Here is a 27,050-nt window from a genome sequence, read left to right on the forward strand (position 1 = left end):
AAAAGAGCTTCCACTTTCAAATGAAAGGTTTCTCCATCTGGAAACACCCCACCACGGGCATTCTATAACTGTCACTGCTGCTCCTGACCGTTGCCTTTCAGACAGCATCAGAGCAACTGAAGAAGGCACAAGCTGAAAGGTTGTGCACATTATATTTCTGTTTGATAATCAACAAGAACTATATGTACAGCATGACTACTTATATAGTCATACTATAGGCAGGGGTGAAGAAATGTTGACTCGGTTGATCAGCCAGACAAAATATTTCTCTCGTCAAGCTCCGTTGGTGCATTGCTCAGCAGGACTGTTTTCACTGGTCAGGCATCATTTTCCACTCATCACAGACTAGTAGACTAGTGGATTGCTGCAGCCCTCTTTATAGGGACAGAACAACAGAAACCAGAGGGACATGATGGAGGGCTGAACAGGGACAGTTGCAAGGAAGCCCAGAGCCCAGGCCCCGGTGAGCTCTCCAGAGAAGTTTGGATTTCTGAAGCAAACAGGTAATCATGGAAGTGGGGGCTTCATTCCTAAACCCTCCAGACACAAAGCGTGTCCCCTCACCCTGCAAGCAAATATGTCCCCTCCCATTGACTCTGCTAGAAACATCACAGCTCCTCCACCACAGACAGCACCTTCCGGCTGAGTGAGTGGATAACATACAAGTTTGCATGAGGGGGGATATTTTAAAACAAAAGAGAAAAGGAAGTTAAGTGGTCAAGGATGAAGATAGATTTCCCTGTGGCAAACTCAGTGGTAAAGCAGGAAGCTGGCGAGGTTGCTGGCAGCGTACTTGATGGCTGTAAACATGCCTGATGATGGTGCCAATGTGGATGCATCTTTTGTTCATCTGTCCCACCCCACATGCGAAAAACATGAGCACATGTTGGAATGGGCCAGGTTAGGTGATGCTTTGCCTGGCTGGCCTGCTCCACATGAGAAAGATGTGCACAGTACTGTGCATGAGTGTGCACGTCTCCCACTAGTGGGCTGCTGCTCAAATGGGGGTGGGCAGGGTTCATGCACTTAAAGTAGCATTTGGAGGAATGTGGGAAGGGGAGCCATAGCCCCCTCCGCCTCGAGGAATGTAGCGCTGTGGGATGTGTGTGTGCACACTGGTGTAGTATGGCCATCTTTACCCCTTGGAGCGGGCCAGGCAGGCAAAGCATATCTCCAGCACCCCATTCTTAAGTGTCATTGTGGAAATGATATGGACAGACAGAGGGCAGATTCAGATTACCTTATTTACGGTCAATGACCAAAAGAGAGATAGACAATGGTAAATGACATAAAATAGCATAATATCCTTAAAATAAGCATATACATATATCTAAAAATGGCAGTTTTAAAATACACTCATAACTTTGAGACTCTTATTTTAAAAACCACATAACAGTACTTAGCAACTATTCTGGAAATTACTGAATCTTCATCAGCTAATAAATACTTTACGAGGAAATACCCGGTGTTTCCCTTCAGATTATTTAGCAGGGGATTAATTAATTGCTGTCTTACATCCTGGTAAAGTGGGCACTTTAAAAGAATATGGGCCATTGACTCGATCTCCTGGGCACAAGGACATATGCGCTTTTCATAGGGCAATTTGTTATACTTTCCGTATAATAGTGCTGATGGAAAGGCATTAAACCTCGCCCTAGAGAAGGCCCATCTATGATTACAATGAGTAATCATAAACAAATAAGTAGCTGGACTTAAATCTGTCTTAAACTGTAGAGATTTGTAAAATTGTGGTAAAATAGCCTTCTCATTTTCACAGAGGGCATTTCAAACAGTAGAATTTCATTAAAAAGGGACCATGTGTGTAGATTTGAGCCATCTGCTGTCCAGCAAAGGGATTTTGAGACTGGAGAATACAATATATTTGAGCACTTATAGTTTTAAGTGTTCTCCAACCACTAGGTAATGCTACACAATTGACTTCTATTGAGTCTGTGCCTAGTGCATCCCTTAAAATTTATTTCCAGCTTTGCTAATATAGAGACTATCATATTTTCCTTTGACATCTGTTTTCTCCCTTACAAGGTTCTCTCCCACCCTCTTTGGGCCTACTTCCCTCATGGAATGAAGTCTTATCACCTTGTTGTCTCTGTTTGTGTCCAGTCCAGGCTGTTGCAAGCCATTCCAGTCCATTTTGGGCAGTGAAGTGGTTAATAGAAGTGTGCTATCGGGAATATTTCAGTGCTGAAATATTGTTCTCCAGTGTCTCCAGCACACCCCATTGTTTTTGGGGCACAGTTTGACAGTTGGGGGGGGGTTTCCAGGCTGTATTGCATCACAAAGGAATTGTGATGCATTCCTGCTGAACATTCCTGGCTAAGACAGGTGTGTTTCCAGCTATTCAGAGCACATAAAGACGCAAGGCCAACTGCTGGCCAGATTCAGATGCAGCAGGAGACCCCATCTCAAGCATTTGAAAGGGCAATCAGGGAGATCAACCTTGAAGGAGAGGAGAGGTACAAATCCTTACACTACCTAGAATATATAATCCTGCAACTTCATACTTTAGGTCAGTTGGCGTATGGTCAGAGTGGAGGATCAATAGGTTTGCCAACTTGACAAAGCTGTTTGATCCAACAGAGATTTCTTCCTGCCTCCTGAAAGATGATGCATCTTTCGAACCATGCTTTTAGAAGCACAGGACTTTTAACTTACCATAAAGATCGGAAACTCTGAACGCCCAATCCAAACCAAACTAGAATAGTTCAAGGCCTTCTAAGAATGAATGCCAAACGAAAATAATAACCTATAGTATAACTACAAAGCCTATGTGAGTGATCTTAAAGAAGCATGCTACAACAGTATTCGAAAACTGAGAAACCCCTTCATGTGCTAACACTCATGAGTAACATACAGAATAATACAAAATAAAATCACTTTGAATCAAGAGAAATGAAGGCACCCTGCCATTTCAAAACGAATAATGTACATATTAAGATGGAAATGCAGGGCATATGATACACATCAGTGCAAGGTTAAAATCATAATTGGAGACATGATGAAGGAAGGAAATTTAAGGGGGAAAGAAGACAGAGAATGCCTTTTTCTTCTTCAGCCCTTCCGCCTATTAAGATCATCTGGGGAGGTCTGGTTACGGTTGCCAGTGGCTCGGTTGATGGGAACTTGAAACTGGGCCTTTTCTAGGATTTCCTCGGGACTTTGGAACACACTTCTTAACAAAATTAGAACCTTTCCTTCCCTGGATAATTTTAAGAAGGCCCTGGAAACATACCAGTTTAGTCAGACTTTTAGTTTTTAGTTTTAAAACTACAAGTTTTAGAATTTTGATCTGTATTTTAAACTGTTTTAATCATGTTAATATTTTAATGGTTGTTTTTAGCTTGTGAACTGCCCAGGAATTTCCACATGAGGCGGTATAAAACAGTTTTGATTAATTAGTTGGTTAGTTGGATGGATAGATAGATAGATAGATAGATAGATAGATAGATAGATAGATAGATAGATAGATAATGAGTCCATAAGATTAAAAGGGGCATAGCCAACCAATGTGGCTTGAATCCAATAGAGTGGGATCCCACAAAAGAATCCTCCACTAAGGCAGTTGAGTGAGAATTCACGTTGACTGCAACACTACCCTTCAGAAGCAGGGAGCTCCTCAAATCTCACATACTTGGAGAATTAAGAGTCTATATTCCAGGAAAGCTTCTTGTAACCAAGTTCAGAGTTCCTGGACAAGTCCAGAGTTCCCACTCAAAGGTGGATTTCACCATACTGTCCCCAAGGGAGCAAGAGCAGGAGAGAAGGCATGCCCTCACCTCTTGCCTTTGGGCTTCTCAGAGGCATCTGGTGGGTTAAAGTGGGAACAGGATGCTGGACTAGATAGGCCTTGGGCCTGATCCTGCAGGACTATGTTCTTAAGGGCAGCTGCTCAAAGGGACAGCATCTGCAAACAAGTGAAGATGCTTCAAACACAGGCATCTGGCATTCCAATGGCTCTTATAAGTGCGGTAAACTTTGTCTGGGTACAGACAATTTCCTTCACCTGGGAGGTCTAGACATCCTTTGGCCACTTTACTTGCCAAGACATCTCAACATGTTCAGGGATGCTAAAATGTGGAGAGGCAACCCGCCCCACCCCGCCACTACCGTGAATAGAAAGAAAACATCTGGAGGCTTTGGGGGGCACCTGTGGTGGCAAGGTGTTCCCACAAACCTAGGGCAACTGGGAAGTGCTTCTTCTAATTGCACTGCAAGCCAAAGGGGTGTGATTGGTGGCCTGGAGCTCGGACACACTTCCCTGCCACTTGCATGTTGGTTGCTCTGCGTTCCTACTTAGACCCACATGAGGCAAAGAGAGAGTTAGCAGGCAGACCACTGGTCAGGGGCACAGAAGACTGACTCAAGGCATGGCTGGTCTCCTAGGTTGGCCCCAACGATGTCTGCCGTGTCTAGAAGAGAGAGAGGAAAGGGAGGAGGGCCCCAGTGAAGAGCCCCAGTGAAATTGCCAGCCATGCCCCCCCCGCAGCAACACTCCCCAGCAGGAGCCGCCAAGACAGGCCCCAGCAGTGACCACCATCCCCAGCCACCAGCTGCAGAGCCCACCCAAGCTCCGAGCAGAGCCCCAAGCAGAGGGAGGTAAAGGTGATGGGGGAGGGGGGAGGGGAGGGGAGGGGGAGTGACCCAGCAGCACCCACCCACCCCACAGCAGTGCCAGCCACGCCCCCCCCAAGCAACACTCCCCAGCAAGGCCCTTCAAGACTGGCCCCAGCAACACCCACAAGCAGCAGTGCCATCCAGCCACACACCCCAACATTGGCCCCAGTCCGCAGTATTCTAACCCTGGGGGCGGAGACTGGGGATGATTGACAGCTCACCTTATCTCGTTTGCCAATCTAAGATTTGCCCATTGGCACGTTCAGCTCCAGAGCCTAACCCTAACGGACTCCCCTTCCCGCCCTCCACTCACCCTCTTCCAATGGCCCACTTCCCACACGCCACCGTTTTCATCCGTATCAACATCCGGTGGCCGTCCAATCTGTACCAACTGGTCGACTGTGAGGGGTACCGCAGGGCCTGTCCCCTCACGGAGGATAGACGGCCGTGCCTGTTTGACCAGCTAGAGAGTCGGGGGGTGACCCCGCTGCCTGCTGAGAAGGACCTAGCCCACAGATGTCCTGGTGGCAGTTGGGAGGTGAAAGCTAGCTCTTCGCCTCCGAAGGGACCCCACGATGACCGAAACTGGTAGGAAGAGCGATGCGGATGGAACAAACTCATGCCTGGGGCCTTCTTTCATTCTCCCCATTCCTGCCCTCTGCTCATCTGGACCCAAAACCCAGTTCTCAGGAATCGATCGGATTCCTGTGCAAGGAAGCCTCCCCTCAGCCAGCACCCCATAGCCAAAAAAGTCCCCACTCTAACCCAGCATTCTAATGCTAAATCTCACTCTAACCCTCAAGTTAAACTCAGCTCCCCATTGCTAAACCTAACCCAGCTCCGCAGAACCCTCCTTTAGGAGGAATCAGCTGATTACCATAGGCAGAGAGCCTGCCTGGTCTGGTCTGGCCTGGCCTCTGGCTCCCAGCTCTGAAGAACAAACCACCCACTCTAACCTGACCCTGAGATCAGTTGTGCTGAGCGGGCGGGGGCATTGGGGAGGGGGTCTACAATCTCTGTGCTTAGACTTTTCCAGATGGCCGGAAGGGCGGGGGTCAGAAGCGGAGGGCGCAGGTCTCTTCCGGACTCCTCGAGGTTTTTCTTTTCCTGAGAGAACAACCTTTTGTTGTTCTCTCAGGTTTTGCTTTTCGCCTTGTGGGACTGCACGCAAAAAAAGCAAAAGACACTGGCGGCTGGCTCTCCTGGTTTCTGGGACAGGGTTCGAATCCCTGCGGTGTCCTTGCTTGCTTGCTTTCTTCCAGTGCAGCTGGTGTATCCTTCCTCTCCTCTTCAGTGCTCTGCTGCCTATGTACCCGTGTCAGGTAAAGCGTTGAGGGTGGGGGCCAGCCGGTGTGCTCTGGAGCAAGGCTTCCCCAAGATTGTGGACTACAGCTCCCATCATCCTCAGCTGCATTGGCCTTTGGCTGAGGATGATTGGAGTTGTAGTCAACAACATCTGGGGATCCCCCGTGACAGGTAACACTGCTGGGGGCTTAGTCTTCACTGGTCCTTCAGGGAATCAGCAGCCATCAGCAGTGATCATGTGGTGGCTGGACAGAACAGTTGAGCTGGGACTGGGAGGGACCATAGAGGCCTTCGAGTCCATCGTCCTTCTCCGTGAAGAAAACTGCTCCAGCATCACTGACATTCTCCCTGAACCAGGAAGCTCAAGGGTTAAGCAAAGGCTTGATGGTGCTGGATCCCCAAACAGCATCACAAGGACTCTCTCGTGGGGCACCACTTAGAGCAGAAACAAAAGATGCTGATTGCAGGGGCGTAACTATAATAGGGCAAGGGGAGACAGTTGTCTGGGGGCCCACTGCCTTGAGGGCCCCCCCGAGGCAAGTCGTATGACTGACTCCCCCAGCCACGGACCAGCCCGGGCTTCCTGCAGTTGTATTCATCCTCCAAAACTGATGTGAGTGTTCAGACCTGGAGCTACCAGAAAAGGATGTCTTTCTCTAGTAGCATTAAATGACTTGCATCATCCACAATTTACAAAACCTTTTAAAATATAATTTAGGATGGTGTTCTATTGTGGCACATAGGTGTTTTATATATATATAAACTATGCTTTTACTATGCTTTTGTTACCACTATTCAGCCTCATTTAAGATTTCTTTACTTCATGAGCTGAGCTTCAGTGAGGGGGGGGCATTTACACCCCGGGCCGATCGAGTGGCTTTCCATGTCATGGGAGAGTCTCCCCCCCCCCGCCCACCACCTTCAGTCTAGGGTTCACTCGTGCAGCCCCCACCTACATGTAGTTTGAAATGGCCCAGCAGGCCAGGTAAAAGCTGGACTTAATGGCTGCTCTGATAGGACTTCTTGATCTAGTTTTCAGCCAGAATCTAGACAAGCACCAGACTGAAGTGGTAGAGTCCTAAGGTGACAAAGTGGACTGTATCACTTCAGATATCATATAATGGTCCAACCACCTCACTGGGAGGTTTCTTGCTTCTGATAGATTTAAATAAGTTTTTTTTTAAATTCCCCTTGATGTGTTTAGCTAAATGTTGCTCAAACCCTCTTTCCACCTCCCTTATTGTCATCTTGCATTTCTTTTGCCAGAGTTTGTGTTGCTTTCTGTTCTCTTCATTTCAACTACCACAGAACCCTTTCCACACAGTCCAAACACCAGTAACCTCTGGATCACAGAACCCCATGGGGCAAATGGTGCATTTCAATTTCATTTTGGCGGAGGGGGGGATGCTCCCCTTCTCCACAGTTCAACACTAGCCTCCCCACCACAGTGGTGCATGTAGGGAAAGCCTACGTTTCCTGACCTGGACGCTTTCCAGATTAGAGCCTGCAATAAGGTCATGACGTATCTCCGAAGTGTGCTTCCGTACTTCCTGTGTTGTGACATCACACTCCCTACACTATCAGCAGGGTGCCATTCACATTTCGGATGCCTTGTTTCGGATTGTATCGCCACTATTTAGTGCTATAGCATTGTATGTCCATTGCAAAAAATTAGCTATATTTTCCATTGTAGATTCTGGGGATCGTTTCAATTCGATCCTGCCAAGCGGAAGCATTTTACCATGGTTGTAGTGGGTAATCTGGAAATCACTAATGGTGTCGTGCTGCAAGCACGGGCAAGAGTTTATTCCCAGTACGTCTTTCCTCCAGGGTTTCAGCAGGGATGCAACACCTTTAGTCACAAGCTCACTCGACGGAAGACGCTGGCCAGAAATATATGACACAATAGCCAGTAGCTCAAGTTTCCGTTTTATTGCTAAATAGTCAGGTTTAAGAGTCTCAACAAGAATACAGAAGTGAGGAGTGAGAAGCCCAAATTCCAAAGTCACCATCTCTCCAACAAAAGCTCCAAGCACTTGTTCATGCATTTGTTCACCCAGGCTTGTAATGAGATATTGTTTTAATTGTGTATTAATTGTGTTTTAATAGCTTTAACATTTTAAATTTTAATTGTTGAAATGTGTTAATCTTTTTATTGGTTGTTTTTATTGTCTTGTAAACCGCCCAGAGAACTTGCGTTCTGGGCGGTATAGAAATGTATTTATTAAATAAATAAATAAGCAAGCAAGCAGGTTTGACATGTTGTTTCCAGCAGTTTGTCCAAGGCACAGGCTGCCCGATTTATAGTGAACAGCCACGTGCACTTAATCAACACTCCACCACCACCAGCACCCATAGATTCAATTCGGCTTCTGTCTTCTCACCAGCCGACTACTCCTTCGTAATTCCCTCACCTACTGTTGACGTTTTTCCTACCTGCGTCCTCGAGGAGATAGTGCCTGTTCAAACTCTGGCTCAGATCCTGTCCCTTCTCTCCAAAGATCACCCACCCTGCTGGCCCCTCCTGAGTCAAACACTCGCCCTGGCCTGTCTCACTTACCTCCCCATTCACATCACCAGCTGCTGCTCCTCAGGTGCCTCCCCACTTTCTAGTAAGTCGCCTGCCTCCCACTACTCTCCAATGTCCTCGAATGGGGGGCATGACATCTTTTGCTTTCTGGGTGGAAATAATAGCCCCTTGCTATTCCAACAGTTTGCTACACAACTGAATATTGAACTACAACTGATTTTAGTAACATTCTTCCTGTTTCCTGCTAGAAGGAGTATCCTGCACCCTTTGTGGTTGACAGTCCAGACAGCTCTTCTGAGCAAATAACTATATGACGTTCAAGCTCTGTAGGATTAGGATCTTGAACTTCTTGTAGCAGAACCTCGCAAATTATTGAACCTGTCTAAGTGGGAGTGTGCCCAATGACTTAGGCATGGCTATGGGGTCTTCCATGGAGAACACCCCCCCCCCCCCACACACACACTTCTGAATTTGCAGCTACACCAGTGTGTGGGGGGGGTCACATTCCAACCCACTGTGCTCAAAAATGAAACTTTGAGTTGGGTTAAGTTCTTCTGCACCTTGTGCAATAGGATAATGGAGCTAGATAACTTACAGTAACCCCCAAAATGAGCTGGCATGCAAGAAGCCGTTCCTCTTTCAGGCTGCTCATGCAGTTTTTTAATGATGATTACGGAACTAGGTCCTGGGAGCAAGGAAACATTTCTGTGGGTGGGTGGGTGTGTTTTTGAATATAGAATTATTCTTGTGTAAATTGTCTTCCTCTTTGCCTTTCCTGCTAAATCTTGAACTGCGGAAGCCTAGCAAAACCTGTTTATCAGTCATCAACAGATGAGAGAGCACCGTTTTCCTTTCGGCTGAATATATCTAAGCTGACCAAAGCTCTTGTTTCAGAGTTTCCACCAGCCAGCAGTAAGTGAATTGCGAGCAAGGAAAGTGCAGTGAGAGACTTCATCAGCTTCTGATCCCAATGGGGCTGCTTTGGCGGCAGCTTTCAGTCCTGGGGACAGCTGCCCTCTTGCTGGCTCACTGCTCTGGTAAGTACCTCTGGGGGCTCAAGTCCTTCATGTGCCTGGCAAGAGGGAGCAGAATGTGCACCCAGCCTTATCCCTGCTGGAGTGTCTCTAATGCAGTATATCTGCCTGGTAAAAATGATTGTTTGTGGCAGGTGAGTGGGTTAGATTTTAAGATTTCTCATTCAAAGCAAAGCTGGGCCCTAGGCAAGTCCCTATTCATTGACCTCCATGGTCTGTAAGTGGGACCTTACAAAAGAAAAAGTAGGGAAAGGTTATACTAGATCAGAAAAAAATAATATTATTTTATGATGTGTAAATGATCTATGTTATAAAGCATTGCTGGTTGAAATTTGTACCTAATGCATATTATATTTGTTAAAGTAATCATTTTGAACTTGGGGTGTCTTTAGAACATAAGAACATACGAACATAAGAACAGCCCTGCTGGATCAGGCCCAAGGCCCATCTAGTCCAGCATCCTGTTTCACACAGTGGTCCACCAGATGCTGCTGGAAGCCTACAGGTAGGAGTTGAGGGCATGCCCTCTCTCCTGCTGTTACTCCCCTGCAACTGGTACTCAGAGCCATCCTGCCTTTGAGGCAGGAGGTGGCCCACAGCCCTCTGACTAGTAGCCGTTGATAGACCTCTCCTCCATGAAGTTCTCCAAACCCTTCTTAAAGCCATCCAGGTTGTGGGCTGCCACCACATCTTGTGGCAGAGGTCAGCAATTTCACATTTGAGTTCTTTGAGGACTCTTGGATGGATGCCATCAGGCCTGGTGATTTGTTAGTTTTCAGTTTTTCCAGACAGTTTAGAACATCATCTCTTGTCACTTCTATCTGACTCAGTTCTTTAGCCTCCATCTCCAAAAGGCCTGGTTTCGGAACAGGTATATGCTCAGTATCCTCTGCTGTGAAGACAGATGCAAAGAACTCATTTAGCTTCTCTGCAACCTCCATATCCTCCTTAATAATCCCTTTCACTCCCTCATTGTCTAATGGTCCAACCGCCTCCCTGGCAGGTTTCCTGCTTCTGATGTATTTAAAGAAGTTTTTGTTATTCCCCTTGATACTTTTGGCTAAATGTTCCTCAGACTCTCTTTTTGCCTCCCTTTTTGTCACTTTGCATTTCTTTTGCCAGAGTTTGTGTTCCTTTCTGTTCTCTTCATTTGGACAGGCCTTCCAATTGCTGTTTGGGCCCTCAAGAACTCACATATTAAAAATATTGTGTGTGCCATGGGGGGTGTGTGTGCATCTATGTGTTTGTGTGTGTGTGCAGGGGTGGAGGGAGCCCAGCAGTGGTCCGGGTTCAACCCACCGCCATGACCCTAGCTCCACCCCCTGCACCAGATGTTTCTGACATCAGATGCAGGGGCGTGAGCTTAGCTTAGCCCCATGGCCCCATTTGCAAGCAAAGTCTGGCCAGCACCAAGTTCGCAGCACGACCAAAGCGGTTCTCTCTGCCAGCTACTCCAGCCATGCTGCAAACACGGTGCTGGTTTCACTTGCAAACAGGGCCACATTGCCCCCTTTACAAACAAAATCTGACCAGTGCCACATTTGCAGCGTGGCCAGAAGCAACTCTCCCTGCCTTTAAAAGGCGGGCAGTGGGGGCTCCAAAGGCCTTAAGGTCCAGGCTCCAAAATTACTTAGGTGCACCTCTGGCTGCAGGTCCCCTAACCCTCTTGCTTTTCTCTTGCAGGCTCCTCCTCACATTCCTTAGGCCTTTTCTACACGTGGCTCTCTGAGCCCAACCAGGGGCTTCCTGAGTTCATGGTTGGGCAGTTCGTGGATGACCAGCCTGTCACTTACTATGACAGCAGCACCAAGAGAGTGTTGGCCCGAGCACAGTGGATGGAGAAGGCGGAGAAGGAAGAGGCCCAGTTATGGGACTCAGAGTCCAAGGCCATGCAGAACTTTGAGAAGATATTTGGAAGAAACCTGGCAGAGTGGCAGAAGAATCCTAACCAGAGTGAGGGTGAGTGGCGGGTGGGAGGGGCACAGATTCCACCCCTCCCCAAAATTTATTTATTTTATTTATTTATTAGTGTTATATACCGCCCTTCCAAAAATGGCTCCTGTCCCTCAAAAGGAAGGAGGTGGGGAGGCTTCTCCTGGGAAGAGGGCATGGGTGTTCCATCCACCCCCTTATCTCCTTTGGTTGTCATGTGGGGGAGTAGAGTGCCTCCCTTTCACCCCAGTGATCAAATGCAGAGTCTTGAGTGTCCACATATAGTATGAAGGGATGAAATAAGAGCTCCCCGCAAGGTGGCAGTTCTTCAGGAGGAGGAATCAGGGATGCGGGGGTGGGGGGAGCTAGGAATTCTGCAGGGTTAAATTATCTATCACCTACAAATAAGAATATTATGAATATTTATATACTGCTTTTCAACAAACATTCCCAATCCAGTTTAGGAAGGAAGGAAGGAAGAAAGAAGGAATAGAGTCAGAGACAGAGACAGAGACAGAGATAAATAAAATGGCCCCCAGTCTCCAAAGAGCTCACAATCTAAAAAAGAAACCTAGGATAGACACCAGCAACAGCCACTGGAGGGATGCTGTGCTGGAGATGGATAGGGCTTGTGGCTCAATAAAGAGAATCCCCACTTTGAAAAGGTGCCTCTTTGCTTAGTTAGCAGGGGTGTGATTCCACCTTCGGAGGATGAAAACAGAGTTGTCAGATGAGTTGGGTTCTGAAGAAACCACATGGGATCATATTCATAACTGTAAGACATTTTACTTTGAGCATATATGAATCATGCTGGCTGAGGAAGCTGGGTTACGTGTGCTTGGATGGAGAGAGAGAGAGAGAGAGAGAGAGAGAGAAGTCAGAGTGCTACCCACAAGAAGCAAATGTACATACGGTATCAGCTCCTCCCACCTCCCTTGAAGAGGAATGGGTAACATTAACCCTTTGCTTCTAGCGATGAATAATCCAATCACTATTGCAGTTCCAAAAAACCCCACGTCTAATTCACCTTGTGGATGAGGAAAGGAGAGCAGAACTGAGAGCTACCACCACACCATCTTTGTTTCCTCTGCCAATCTGACAAGCATCCCCTCTGTTCCCTCATCCAAAATCATCAGTGTTGAACAGCACGGGGCAATGGAGAGAGTCCTGTGGTTTTCCACTCTATATCCTCCCACATGTTGCCATGCAGCCATTAATGAGCACCTCTCGAGTACAGTTGTCCAACCAGTGGAATGATCTAGCCCCATGTTCCCCATCATTTTCCCCTCAAGGTACACTTAGATTAGGAAAAAACTGGGGTACATTGCCCCCTGCCCTCTGGGAGCCATTTTTTGTGAACATAAGATTAGGCCTGCTGGATCAGGCCCAAAGCCTATCTAGCCCGGCATCCTGTTTCACACAGTGGCCCACCAGATGCCTCTGGGAAGCTCACAAGCAGGAGAGGAAGGAATGGCCCCTCTCCTGCAGTTGCTCCCCTGCAACTGGTATTTAGAAGCATCGTACCTCTGAAGCTGGAGGTGGCTTATAGTTACCAGACTAGTAGCCATTGATATAACTCCATGAATTTATCTAAGCCCTTCTTAAAGCCATCCAGGCGAGTCGTGGTCAGCACATCCTGTGGCAGAGGATTCCATTGGTTATTTATGCATTGTGCGAAAAGGTACCTTTTTTTTGCCGGTCCTAAATTTCTTGGCAATCAGTTTCATAGGATGACCCCTGGTTCTAGTGTTACATGAGAGGGAGAAAAATTTATCTCTCTCCACACCATGCATGATTTTATAGACCTCTATCATGTCACCCCTCAATCGTCTTTTTTCTAAAATAAAAAACCCCAGGTGTTGTAGCCTTGTCGTGTAAAGAAGGTACTGCAGGCCCCTGAATATCTTGGTTGCCCTCTTCTGCACCTTTGTGCAGTGGTCAAGTCCTGATGCGATTGATTGATTTGATTGATTGACCCAACCTCCAGTAGTATTATGGAATGAGTCAACTCCCAAGACAGGTTTGAAGCTGACTTGCTTCATGAAGGAGGAGGAGGCAGAGCACCTCCTTCCTGTTGCATTATGGGGTGAGTCAGCTCCAAATACAGGAACTTTAAACTTATTTATTATTTATTCGATTTATTTATTTATTCAATTTAAACTTTCTGATACATTAGGGATTCTTGATAAAAACGGGATTCCTGATACAACCCCTTTTTGATACTTAAAGGATTGAGTTGGCTGCAAACGCTGAGAGCTTAAACTCTTGCGTTTATAGCCAACTTGCTCTTTTATGCATTGGGAGGGGGGAACACACATCCTGGTGCATTATGGGGCAAGTCAGATGCAAAAGTGGAGAACACCCTGTCAGAGCAAGTCAGAATGGCACTCCGGGAGGTGTCCCATGGTACACAAATGTGCCACAGCACGCCAGTTGGGAAATGTGCCATAGCACGCCAGTTGGGAAATGCTGGTCTAGCCCACAAGTTAACATCTTATCAACAGCAATATCATGGAGGACTTTGTCAAATGTTCTGTCATGAGATATGTAGGCTGACATTCTGCACAGTGCTCTGTCCATCCAAGAGCAGGGTGAGCACACTGGTGCCTCACATCTCCAAGCCACGTCCACGCCGCTATCAATCTTGGAGGGACTCCGTGGCAGCTCATGGTTGTGTCATCATGGTACCAACCATTCTCCCATTATTAGCTGAGATGTCAGGCAAGAGGCCCCTGCCCCCATCGCTTGCAAGAAATGGCAGAAATAACTGCCACACATGCGCCTGCCGCCATGCACGTCTGCCGCCGCGCGCACGTCTGCTGTGCACGTCACACGTTGCGTAGAAGGATGGAGCACCGGAGGGGGGAAAGCAATGGGAGGAGTAAGTATATCCCCCACTTAAAGAAAGACTCACTCCCTCGGCACTGAACCGCGCCTCCGCGGTTCCGTGCACATCCCTATTATGCAACAGCTAAAGTTCAAACTAAAGTTAAATCAGATATGTCTCCTGTTTAACTAGGCCCCAAAGTTCAAACTGTTAGAGATTGGGTTTTTTAACCCTCAATAGGTAAAACAGCAGAGCATTAAGGAATGAGCACACACACTCCAGTGGGTAGCAGAGGATGGTTTAGTTATTGCAGCTATTTAGAGAAAACACATGGACATCCTTGTATAACTGAATACGAAATGTTTATTGGTTAAATACACTTAGATAGGAAAGACCTATATCTAATCTAAAGGACTACATAGTGGATAGGTAAGGAGAGAGAGAGATGTTTCCATCTGCTCTCTAGGAGGAAAGGAAGGACTGTGACTCAGCACAGAAAGTGCGGAAGAGTCAAGTTCAGGGGTCAAAGAGTAGAGACAGGTAGAAGAACAGTCAGGGAGACCCTTACTCACTGTCTCTCCTCCCAGTGCCCCTAGTGGTCATTAGGATAGTTGGTGCAAAAGGTCGATGCACTGGAACTTCTTCTCCAATACAAACTAGGCCCGAAAATCCAGGCCTGTTCGTAACAAGGACGGACAGTATACATCCCTTTCCTTGGAACACGGCCAATACACACATTCTTGCCTCATTGTCAGCTTTCTCTTGCTAGAGTTTGGGTGAGAGTGTAGAAAAGACTCCCACCCCTCCGCCCGCCCGCCCATGATGTCGAATACCTGAGTAGGGGAAACGAGAGGTGTAATGAGAGCTAACCCTTCAAGGAAGGGTCAGGCATTGATGATTCCTGAAAGGAAACAGCTTGACTCTGCTGTAATGTTCCTCCTTTGGTGTCTCTTGCAGGGCTTCACATCTGGCAGGGCATGCTTGGCTGTGGACTGCATGAGGATGGGCAGAAATGGGGATACTGGCAATCCGGTTATGACGGGCAGGACTTTATCAGCTTTGACACAGAGAACATCACCTGGACGGTAGACGGTGCTGCGGCCAAAAAGATGAAGAGGAAATGGGATTCTTTGCTGAGAATGACTCGGAACATGAAGCGCTATCTGGAGGGGCCCTGCACTCAATGGCTGCAAAAATTGGTGGGCTATGGGAATGACTCCCTGCTGAGGAGAGGTGAGGCTGGGAAAGGGTCAGGGTGGGGAGCCTGTGTGGTGTAGGGCTGCAATTCTTTCCTATCCTGCCCCCCCCCATTAATCCTAGGCAGAACAGGCACGTGGCATACAGCCAGCGTGGTGTAGTGGTTAGAGTGCTGGACTAGGACCAGGGAGACCCGAGTTCTAATCTCCATTCAGCCATGATACTTGCTGGGTGACTCTGGGCCAGTCACTTCTCTCTCAGCCTAACTTACTTCCCGGGGTTGTTGTGAAGAGAAACTTAAGTATGTAGTACACCGCTCTAGGTTCCTTGGAGGAAGAATGGGATATAAATGTAAAAATAAACAGTGAAGGAGACTGGTCATTTTTGCGAAGGAGAGCCCACTATCTCCTTAAGTATTTTGTTGCATTGTTGAACAGCTCTTACCCTTGCCAAGAAGTTTTTCACACCTGGCCACTTTCCAGATTACACGCTACAACAGGGAAGAAATGCTTCCGCTTGGCAGGATTGTATTGGAAACAATCCCCAGGATCTCAATCTCCTACAATGGGGAAATAAAGTTAGTTGTCTGCGACGGCCTTCCAACATTGTAGCACTATAACACAAAGAAAAAATCCGAAGGAAGGCATCGGCAATGAAGAATCGGCACCTTGCTGTCAGCACACGGGTTGCGGTGTCAGAACACAGGAAGTATGGAAGCACACTTAGCAGATCCATAGTAACACTCTAGTAGGGTTTAATCTGGAAAGCACCCTGGCCGACAGCTTAGCTGCAAGACTAAATTTAAGTCTTCTGCACCTGACTGCCCACTACCATAGAGAATAAAACAGAAACTCGATGCAAAGTGAAATTTGTAAAATATATTGCCTTGTGTTCAGTTTAAAGTAGCAGTATGCAGAAACGGACAACGTGAAACAAAAAAGGCAGACAGATATCACACAGAAGGCATGGGAGGACAGACCCGTTTTCTAACCTCACCCCACAGTAATCAAATTCCATATTTAGTAAGGTGTTTTATTCTACATTATGATTGGCTTATCCTGACCAGGCAGTTCTTTCTTGTACCCAGCCTTTTTCATCTCTATTGGTCCAGCACATCCTTATTGCCTCCTCCCTTAAGCCCCTCACTGTTTTTCCATGGAGCTCATTTCCAGCTCCCTGTGGTTTTTAGTCAGTGTAGAGCGCACTACAATGATCTCTTTTTCTGGGGAATAGCCTGCTTTGTGGTGGGTTATTTGTCACTTCCTGGAGCCTTTACAGTCAGGGCTGTTACACCGAATGTCCTCCGGAAGAAAGTTTGTGTATTCACTTCACACATCGACCAGACTTACCTCAAAGTCCGTTTGAGATCTTTGGAAATACCCTTCATACAAATTGGGCTTTCTCTTCCAAATTCTAGCTTCTCCTGATGTATTTCTGGGTTTCTAAAATGCTGGTTTGGGGTGGGTTTTTCTGAAAACGCCAGAACAAATAGGGGGAGGCACTGATGTAGAATCATTAACATGATAAGAGGGGAAAACTCTTTAGGAATGCAGATATAGCCAGGGGTGCACCTAGACAATTTTGGCCGTGAGCCCCACCTGGTGCAAGGCCCCCTGAAACCTACTTGAGGGGGCCTACTGCCCTGGAAAACAAAACTTCCATTTTTTTTTTCATTTCCACAAAATGGAAAACAAACTTCCATTTTGTTTTGTTTTTAATTTCAGCCGCTGCGCAGCCAAGGGGTGGCTGCCAGAGGGTGAGCCCAGTAGTCCTGAGGAGAGGAGAGCTGGTCTTGTGGTAGCAAGCATGACCTGTCCCCATAGCTAAGCAGGATCTGCCCTGGTTGCATATGAATGGGAGACGATGTGTGAGCACTGCAAGATATTCCCCTCTGGGAAGAGCAGGAGGTTTCAAGTTCCCTCCCTGGCTTCTCCAAGATAGGGCTGAGAGAGATTCCTGCCTGCAGAGGCATAACTATAGGGGGGGCACATGCCCCGGGCGCCATCTTTTCTGGTCACGTGGGGGGCACCGCCATGACAAAAAAGAGTTTTTTTTTTAAAAAAATTTAAAATTTTTTTGTTAGCACAAATGTTTCCTGCTCAGTGCAGCAGCGCTGCAGCAGTCAAGGGAGCGTGTCGGCGCCCCCTCCCCCACGAGCAGTCCCTTCCACGCCCCCCCCCATTGCTATGCTGGCGCCTGGCGGCCAGTCAGTGGCCTGGCTTGGCGGTGGCGGCGGCGGGCGCTTGTGAGGAAAAACCTAAGTATAATGTAATATGTTGGGGGGGCAGGGGGGCATGGGGGGCGCCATTTCAGTGCTTGCCCCAGGCGCCGTTTTCCCTAGTTACGCCTCTGCCTGCCTGCAACCTTGGAGAAGCCACTGCCAGTCTGTGAAGACAATACTGAGCTAGATAGACCAATGGTGTGACTCAGTATATGGCAGTTTCCTGTGTTCCTATGTCCTTCTCCACCCACCCCAGCAGCAGCGGCGTCTTTCTATCTGCAAGGCACGCCTGCACAGCTGAGAGAGATCATTGCAAGCAGTGGCTGAAATTCACCCTTAAGATGCAATAAATTCCAAACTTTCCCTATTCACCTGAGCTTTTTTGTTAAATATGACTAAACCTCATATACCTACTAAACACTTATATATGATTACTGATGCCAGGATTCTCTATGCTGCCTATTGGAAGTCACAGGCAACCCCGACCTTGGTCGAATGGCTACTAAAGCTATGGGAATATGCCTCGATGGCTAAGATCACTGCTTATTTGCGGAATACCTCAGATAAAATATTTGCATTAATCTGGGAACCTTTCATAAATTACAATTTAGCACAGAGTCAACATCCAATTCCACACCCAAGGTCAACACAGACACACACACAGAGGTAGACCCAGCAGTGCGGGTCTACATGGGAGGAGAGCTGGTCTTGTGGTAGCAAGCATGACTTGTCCCCTTTGCTAAGCAAGATCCAACCTGGTTTGCATTTGAATGGGAGACTATATGCGTGCGCACTGGAAGATGTACCCCTTGGCACGTGGCAGCACTGGGAAGAGCATCTATTTCCTTGCATGCAGAAGGTTCCAAGTTCCCTCCCTGCCATCTCCAAGATAAAGCTGAGAAAGACTCCTGTCTGCAACACTGGAGAAGCAGCTGCCAGTTTGTGTAGTCAATACTGAGCTAGGTGGACCAATGGTCTGACTCAGTAGAAGGCAGCTTCGTATGTTCCTATGTACAATTCCAAAATAGGGAATATATGCAGCTGGATCCCTCAGTTCAATAATAAAGCTGTATCAAGTTAAACCAAAACTCTTGTGCATATGGTCTCCATATAACAATTCCTTGGGGATTTTCTGCTCGAGAGGGTGCTGTAGATTTAAGATATCGTATCTCAAGAGTAAGATTGGATGGCCACATGAGTTCCCTTCCTGCTCTTAAGGCACAGCATCCACTCTGCCTGTTACTAGAGAGGTGCCTTTATTCATAATGTCAGTAATGTTCCCATTTTCCAGAGCGCCCAGTGGTGAAGGTGACACGCAAAGCAACTGTTGGTGGCCAGGACACCCTCTTCTGCCAGGCTTACGGCTTCTACCCCAAGGGGATCAACATCACCTGGAGGAAAGATGGAGAGTTCTGGAAGAAGGGCAAGTTCTCTGTCAACCCCAACTCAGATGGGACCTACCACAGCCGGACGAACATTCCGATTGATCCCAAGGACAGGGGGCGCTACCTGTGTTCTGTGGAACATGCCAGTCTGCCAGAACCCCACTTGATTCCCTTGGAAGGGCCAGGTGAGAGACTGCTGGGGGAGGGGAGGGCTGGTTCATTGGGGAGGGGATGGCAGGTACCAGAGGTGGCTCCCTTCTGGGCATTTGGGCTTCAGATTGAGGGCTCCTTCAGGAATGTCTCTCACGTTATTTTGGGGGCAGTGGGTAGAGCAACCCTTTAGGAACATAGGAAGCTGCCATATACTGAGTCAGACCATTGGGCTATCTAGCTCAGCATTGTCTTCACAGACTGGCAGTGGCTTCTCCAAGGTTGCAGGCAGGAATCTCTTTCAGCCCTATCTTGGGGATGCTGCCAGGGAGGGAACTTGGAACCTTCTGCTCTTCCCAGAGCGGCTCCATCCCCTGAGGGGAATATCTTGCAGTGCTCACACATAAAGTCTCCCATTCAGATGCAATCAGGACAGACCCTGCTTAGCTATGGGGACAAGTCATGCTTGCTACCACAAGACCAGCTCTCCTCTCCTTTCTGAAGCTCCCGAAGCTCTACATCCCCTCTAGGCCATTTATTTATTTACTTGTTTGTTTGTGTGTAGACTTAAACACATTTGTATCCCGCCCAAAACACAAGTCTCTGGACGGTTTACAACAAAACAATAAAACAGATTTAAAAAATATATTACAACAATTAAAATTTAAAATGTTAAAACTATTAAAAACACAAGGAAAACAATATCTAATTAAAAGCCTGGGTGAACAAATGCATCTTGACTGCCTTTTTAAAAGTTGTAAGAGACAGAGAGGCTCTTATTTCATCAGGAAATGTGTTCCAGAGCCTCGGGGCAGCAATGGAGAAGGCCCACCCCTGAGTAGCCACCAGGCGAGCTGGTGGCAACTGCAGATGGACCTCTTCAGATGCTTTCAAGTGGCAGGGTGGTTCATAGCGAAGAAGGCGTTCTCTTAAATACCCAGGTCCAAACTGTTTTAGGGCTTTATTTCTGCATTACTTCCCCCTGCCCACACATTGTTTGCTGGAGTTTAGGGGCTGGAGTCTGCTGGACAATGCAACACCCTATATCCAAAGCTGCTTTTTTGCTGCAAGGTGGCCGGTTCCTAGAGTGTGTCATGTTCCCTGCCGGTAGCTTTCTCCTCCCAGACTCAGCACCACCTCCCTTCTCCTTCCTTTGGACTTCTATCTGTCCCTTTCTCCTGACTTGCTACAGAATCTGAATTCACCTCCTTTCTAGAGCCCCCAATCACTGTTGCCGCTAATTTTTTCCTTCTCTGTGCAGAATGAGTTTTGTTCCGGGCGGCAGTATAAAGTCAGTATGTGCACTTGTGCATTCAGAACGGAGCTTTCCTGATTCAACCTGAGTAGGATCAAAAATTAACTGAGTGTGCATCAAAAACATGCACATGCCTTAGAGGGAGCAGCACCCCATCCAAACCAAGCTGATTTCTCCCTGACATTAACCTTTCCTTGTTTACCCCCCAAGTCTGCTGGGGGTTGTTAATTTTTATCCCCAGCAGATTAATTAGCAGAGCACTAAGGAAGGCATCCACTCCAGTTACAGTATAGTTTGCAGAATTTAGTTGTTGCAGCTACTGATTGATTGATTGATTTGATTTATATACCGCCCTTCCAAAATGGCTCAGGGCGGTTTACAGCACGATAAAAACAATTAAAACAACAGTTAAAATCAAACTATAAAAAGAGAATAGAACCAATTAAACAATTAAAACAGCTAAAAAAACCCCTGGAAATCAGGCCAGCAATTTAAAACAATTTGTCAGTCATCTAAAAACCCTAGAAGGCCAGGCCAAACAGATAGCTTTTAAGGGCTCTCTTGAAGGACAGCAATGATCTCAATTTACAAATTTCTGCCGGGAGTGCATTCCACAGCCCAGGAGCAGCTACAGAGAAGGCTTGCCTCCGGGTCACCATCAGACGAACTGGTGCTAACTGGAGATGGACTACTTTAACGTGTGGTAGGGATCATGCAGAAGAAGGCGCTCTCTAAGAAAACTCGGACCTAAGCCATTCAGGGCTTCAAAGGTAATAACCAGCACTTTGTATTTTGCCCGGAAACATATCGGCAGCCAGTGTAACTATTTCAAAACAGGCATAATACGGTCTCTCCGGGTTGCCCCAGAGACCAATATGGCTGCCGCATTCTAAACTAACTGAAGTTTCCGGACTACGTACAAAGGCAGCCACACATAGAGCGCATTGTAGTAGTCGAGCCGGGAGATTACCAGCTGATGCACCACTGTTTTCAGGTCATCCTCTTTGAGGAATGGGCACAGCTATCGAATCAGCTGAAAATGATAGAAACCACTCCTGGCCATGGCCTCCACCTGAGAAACCAGGGTGAGGCCTGGGTCCAGGAGTACTCCCAAGCTGCGCACCTGCTCCTTCTTGGGGAGTGTAACCCCATCCAGCACAGGGAGATCTAACTCACCCCTCAGATTCTGAGCCCCCACAATGAGCACCTCTGTCTTGCTTGGATTCAGCTTCAATTTGTTATCCCTCATCCAGCCCATTACTGCCTGTAGGTGGGCATTTAGAGAATGAGTGCCATTTCCTGAAGATGAAAAGGAGAAGTAGATTTGGGTGTCATCAGCATACTGATAACACCCAGCACCAAATCTCCTGATGACCTCACCCAGCAGTTTCATGTTGATATTGAAAAGCATTGGTGACAGAATGGAGCCCTGGGGGACTCTATATAACAGCTTCTGTTTTGAGGAGCAACTGTCACCAAGCTACACCATCTGGAATCTACCCGAGAGATAGGAGTGGAACCACTGCAAATCAGTGCCCCCTATCCCCAACTCCCCCAAGCGATCCAGAAGGATACCATGGTCGATGGTATTGAATGCCGCTGAGAGATCCAGAAGAACCAGCAGAGTCACACTCCCTCTGTCGATTCCCCGGTAAATGTCATCCTTCAGGCTGAACAAGGCTGTCTCAACCCCATAGCCAGCTCTAAAGCCAGTTTGAAATGGGTCTAGATAATCAGTTTCCTCCAAGACTGCCTGGAGCTAGTCGGCCACCACCCTCTCAATCACCTTGCCCAACCAAGGGAGATTGGAGATTGGCCTGTAACTGTCCATCGCTAAGGGATCCAGGGAAGGCTTCTTTAGGAGCAGTCTAACCAATGGCTCCTTCAAACAAGGAGGGGGGCACCCTACCCTCCCTCAGCGATGCATTTATGATATTATCTAGGCCATCTCCAACAATCTCCCTGCTAGATAGAAGCAGCCAAGTCGGGCAAGGATCCAGAGAACAGATGGTAGACCGCACCGCCCCAAGCAGCTTGTCCACATCCTCAGGAGTCACAGTTTGAAACTGATCCAATCTAATACTGCAAGAGGAATCGCTGGACACCTCCTCCTTAGACACTGGAAAAATAGTGGAGTCCAAGTCGGCCCGAATACAGGAGATCTTGTTAGCAAAAAACCTATTAAAAGCATCACAGCAGAACGACCCCGGGGCCTGATTTGAGGTAAAAGGAGCAGAAATCAAACTCCTCACAACCCGGGATAGCTCTGCTGAGCGTGAACCTGCAGCCGCAATGCACGCAGACCAAAAGTTCTTTTTCGCCGCACGCACCGCCACTGCATAAGTCTTCAAATGGGTCACATGTTGTATCCTGTCAGATTCAAACCGAGTTCACCTCCACTTGCATTCTAGTCACCTACCCAACTGCTTCAGCCCCCACAGCTCCTCAGTATACCAAGGGGCCATTTTTGCAGCAGGTTGGAAGGAATGCTTAGGAGCAATCATGTCTACTGCCCTGATGAATTCCCTGTTCCAGGCTCGCACCAGGGCATCAACAGAGTCACTGGTCGCACCAATGTCAAAATCCTCCAAGGCCTTTTGAAATCCCACTGGATCCAGCAGCCTTTTCGGACGGACTATCCTAATAGGTCCACCACCCCTGCAGGGGTGGATTGTGGCTGTGAGACCAACCTTAACCAGGTAGTGGTCCATCCATGACAAAGGGGAAACGACAGGCTCCCCCACCCATGGAACACCCCCCTGATCCGAACAAAAGACCAAATCGAGTGCGTGGCCAGCAACATGAGTTGGTTCAGAAACTAATTGGGATAGGCCCATAGTTGTCATGGCCTTATAGAAGACACATGGAGATTCTTGTAGAACTAAATACTAAGCATTTACTGGTGAAGTATACTTTGGACAGGAAAGACCTAATCCTAATCTATAGAACTACATAATGAATAGGTAGAGAGAGAGAGATGTTTCCATCTGCTCTCTAAGAGGAAAGGGAGGGATTCTGAGACTCAACAGGAAATACCTGAAGAGTCATATCAGGGGTCATAGAGTAGAGACAGGGAGAACAGTTAGGCAGAATCTTATTCACTATCTCTGCTCCCAGTACGCCTAGTGGTCATTAGAATAGTTGGTGCAAAAGGTCAATGCACTGGAAGTCCATCTCCAACAAAGTCATTACCTCTGTTTCTCCAGATGTCACCACCTCCGTTCCTGCCACCACCCGAGTCCAGCCTCCTGAGGGCACCTGCCAGAAGGGCGAGTTTCACTGCTCCAACAACCAGTGCATCCCCCGCACATCCAAGTGTGATGGCTGGTTCGACTGCTCTGATCACAGCGATGAGTCGGCTTATGCTAATTGTGGTGAGTCCTAGGCTGAGATGCTTATTGAGCCCAGGGAGGGAAGCCAGTTGGCCAGGAGACAGTCCGTGGCCGTGACCAGCCTGAAGTCCTCCTCTGCTTCAGAGGAACTGGGCCTGGGGATCAAGCAAGGGATCTGTATGGGGTGCTGCCACATCAGCTTTCTTTTCTCCCCCAGGCAGGCATCCCCATCTCACTGATGTGCCCAAATGGGCGCTGCGCCCTCGAGAATTGGTGACTGGAGCTGTGCATCACATCACAGCAGTTATTGAATCTGATTTGTAGCAAATTTGTAGTTCAAACAATTTTGCATTGGATCAGAACCGATGCAGTGGTGGGATCAGTCGGTCTAATCTGATACAATATTGATACCGTATTGGATATAATTTGATCAATTCCAGTTCTGTATAATTCCAATATAATTGGATCAGTTTGGCACAATGGAGGGCATCATATTCTTTCCTTATATTTTTGTTCACTTTGAGCGTTCACGTGACTGGCGTTCACGTGACTGGGGGAGTGGTGGGGAAGGCTTCGCCTCACTCACCTCCCCCCCCCCCGATGATTGGTGAAATGGTGTGAGCACCATCCACACTCCCACATGATCCATTTTTGGAGAGCTAGGACAATGCATTCCAGCCTCCGGGTATCCCACAATGCATTGCACACCTAATGCACAGTGCATTGGCCCCCAGGAGACGGGCTCTCTAGGAGCCCATCTCTTTCTGCAGCCAGGCTGGAAGCAGCTCAAGGTTGCATACGAGCAGGAAGCCTGGATTAAAGGAGTGCTCAACTCAGGTAAAGTGTGCCGTCAAGTCGGTGTCAACTCCTGGTGCCCACAGAGCCCTGTGGTTTTCAATCAATCAATCTCTTTATTTCGGTCAGCAACCAGCATGTGGTTTTCTTTGGTAGAATACAGGAGAGGTTTATCATTGCCTCCTCCTGCACAATATGAGATGATGCCTTTCAGCGACAAGCCAGGCTAGATGGTGTTACCCCACCAGGATTGAACCTGATTCCGTCGGTCCTCATGCACAGCCTAACCCAGGCTGAGCTTCCCTAGGCTAGGTTAGGCTGTGTTTGAGAATAGCCTCTTTGTATATTTTCCTAATGTCTGGGAATGGGATGGTTTCCCATGTATGGAGAGCAAGTGGGGAAACAGAAGAGTTTTCTGAGGGACATCGCTCACTGGCCAATGAGGAACGGGATGAGGAGGAACTCCTGGCACTGGCTTCTGTCTAGCAGTGGTGGCTGATGCCCCAAGTTGGAGGTATCCAATTTTCACTGTCATGGCTCCATCTGTCCCAGGGAGATAGTCTTGTGGTAGCAAGCATGATTGGTCCCCTTTGCTAAGCAGGGTCCACCCTGGTTTCATTTGAATGGGAGACTGCATGTGTGAGTACTGCAAGATATTCCCCTTTGGGGATGGGCTGCTCTGGGATGAGCATCTGCCTGCTTGAGTGGACAAGGTTCCAAGTTCCCTCCCTGGCATCTCCAAGATAGTGCTGAGAGAGGCTCCTACCTGCAACCTTGGAGAAGCCGCTGCCAGTCTATGTAGACAATACCGAGTTAGATGGACCAATGGCCTGACTCGGTATAAGGCAGCTTCCTATGTACCCCTGCTAGAAATGCACGTGTGATCCCTGTTTAACATGTGCTGCCCCTGAAAGCGTTTCAGGCCTGCTTTGGCTATCATGAAGCAACGGAGGTGAGTGGAATGCTGCAGACTGCTGTGAAGTGGCAAACGCTTGGCTCTCTTACATGCCTATTTTATATCTTCCAGGTAGAAGATGATGTAGCCCCTGAAGCAAGAGAAGGGACAATCTAGGGGTTTATCCCAGATCACGGGGAAGATATGAAACACCAAGAGCTATGGCACCAAGACCAATTCTTTGGACATTTCTTCGATGGAGCATCTCCATGAGTAATGCCTTCTTCCTCTTCAAACAGATCTCCATCTTTATTACTTGCTCCCTTGTTTTTAAAACATCTTTCTCCGTCTCCTCTGAGAGTATCTTAGAGTTCTTCCAGTCAGTGGCCAACATCCTGACTAATTATCTACTGGTGCAACAAACAGATTGGCCTCGACAAGGGGCATTAAGGGTTGATTGATTAATTGATTGATTGAGTGCCGTCAAGTTGGTATCGACTCTTAGCGACCACATAGATTCTCTCCAGGATGATCTTTCTTCAACTTGGCCTTTAAGGTCTCTCAGTGGTTCATTCATTGCTGTCATAATCGAGTCCATCCACCTTGCTGCCTCTGGTCCTCTTCTTCTCTTTCCTTCAATTTTCCCCAGCATTATGGACTTCTCAATGAAATCAAAGAACACAAGTCACACAAAATGGAGGACAACATCTAAAATGGCTTCTCAAACCTTCGAACTGGCTTGAACAGGCTCGAACCAAATCTGGTTCGATTGGTTCGAACTCAGACCGGCACTGCCAATGCACTGCCCTGTTTGACCGAGTTTGAACTGAACCAGCTCAAATTCGAACCGGTTTGCACATCCCTAATGCCAGCCACTATCACAGATGAAAACAAGATCATAATACTGCTTTTTGGCGTTTTCCTCAAAGAAGCACCCCAGCGCTGTTGTCTAAGCATAGTTCTCAGACTGCAACACAAACATGGGAAATGGAAAAAAGAGTAGTGCTGCTTTCCCCCCTGACCTCCAAGGAAGGCCAGGTGTTCCTCAGGTTTAGCTGCTTTCTCTTCTGACCTTCAGAGGAAGATGTTCCATCTTCCGGAAGTAGGGGATATATTTAAAAAGGGGTGGCCAAACTCAGCCTCTCCGGCTCGTGTTGGACTACAACTCCCATTGGACCTGACCTCAGTCACTCATGCGTTGGTAACATCCAGATTGGACTACTGCAATGCGCTTTATGTGGGGCTGCCCTTGAAGTTGGACCATCCAGAATGCGAGGATGTTCGTGGGTGCCATTCGCTTCATGAGTGTCACACCCATCCTGCAGCAGCTTCATTGGTTACCAGTCCATTTCCGGGCTAGATTCAAGGTGCAGGTCTTGATCCTTAAAACCCTACACGGCTTGGGGCCAGGGGTACATCTCAGGCCTTGAGGGTACATCTCAGGCCCTGCCACTAACAAACATCTGCTTGGCAGGGGACTAGAGACAGGGCCTTTTTGGTGGTGCTTTGGAATGCCCTCCCTGAAGAGTTTCGCCATGCTTCCTCCCTGTGTTTTTAGAA

At 47.8% G+C, this 27,050-nt stretch overlaps 1 protein-coding gene across 2 annotated transcripts; it reads left to right on the plus strand.

Moving 5' to 3' along the window:
- The first annotated feature begins 95 nt into the window (after window positions 1-95).
- Window positions 96-27,050, plus strand: LOC128343380 (major histocompatibility complex class I-related gene protein-like). 2 transcript variants are annotated; one of them, XM_053292363.1, is made up of 7 exons: window positions 96-503; window positions 9,362-9,504; window positions 11,185-11,460; window positions 15,218-15,493; window positions 18,970-19,248; window positions 23,675-23,842; window positions 25,623-27,050. In XM_053292363.1, the coding sequence occupies exons 2-7, from the start codon at window positions 9,438-9,440 to the stop codon at window positions 25,631-25,633; spliced, it is 1,077 nt and encodes a 358-aa protein (XP_053148338.1). In that variant the 5' UTR covers window positions 96-503; window positions 9,362-9,437; the 3' UTR covers window positions 25,634-27,050. The 2 variants fall into 2 exon arrangements, with proteins under 2 accessions (XP_053148338.1, XP_053148337.1); XM_053292362.1 differs by lacking the exon at window positions 96-503 and adding an exon at window positions 2,354-2,474.

Source organism: Hemicordylus capensis, chromosome 2, assembly GCF_027244095.1.
Source record: "Hemicordylus capensis ecotype Gifberg chromosome 2, rHemCap1.1.pri, whole genome shotgun sequence".
Lineage (NCBI taxonomy): Eukaryota > Metazoa > Chordata > Lepidosauria > Squamata > Cordylidae > Hemicordylus > Hemicordylus capensis.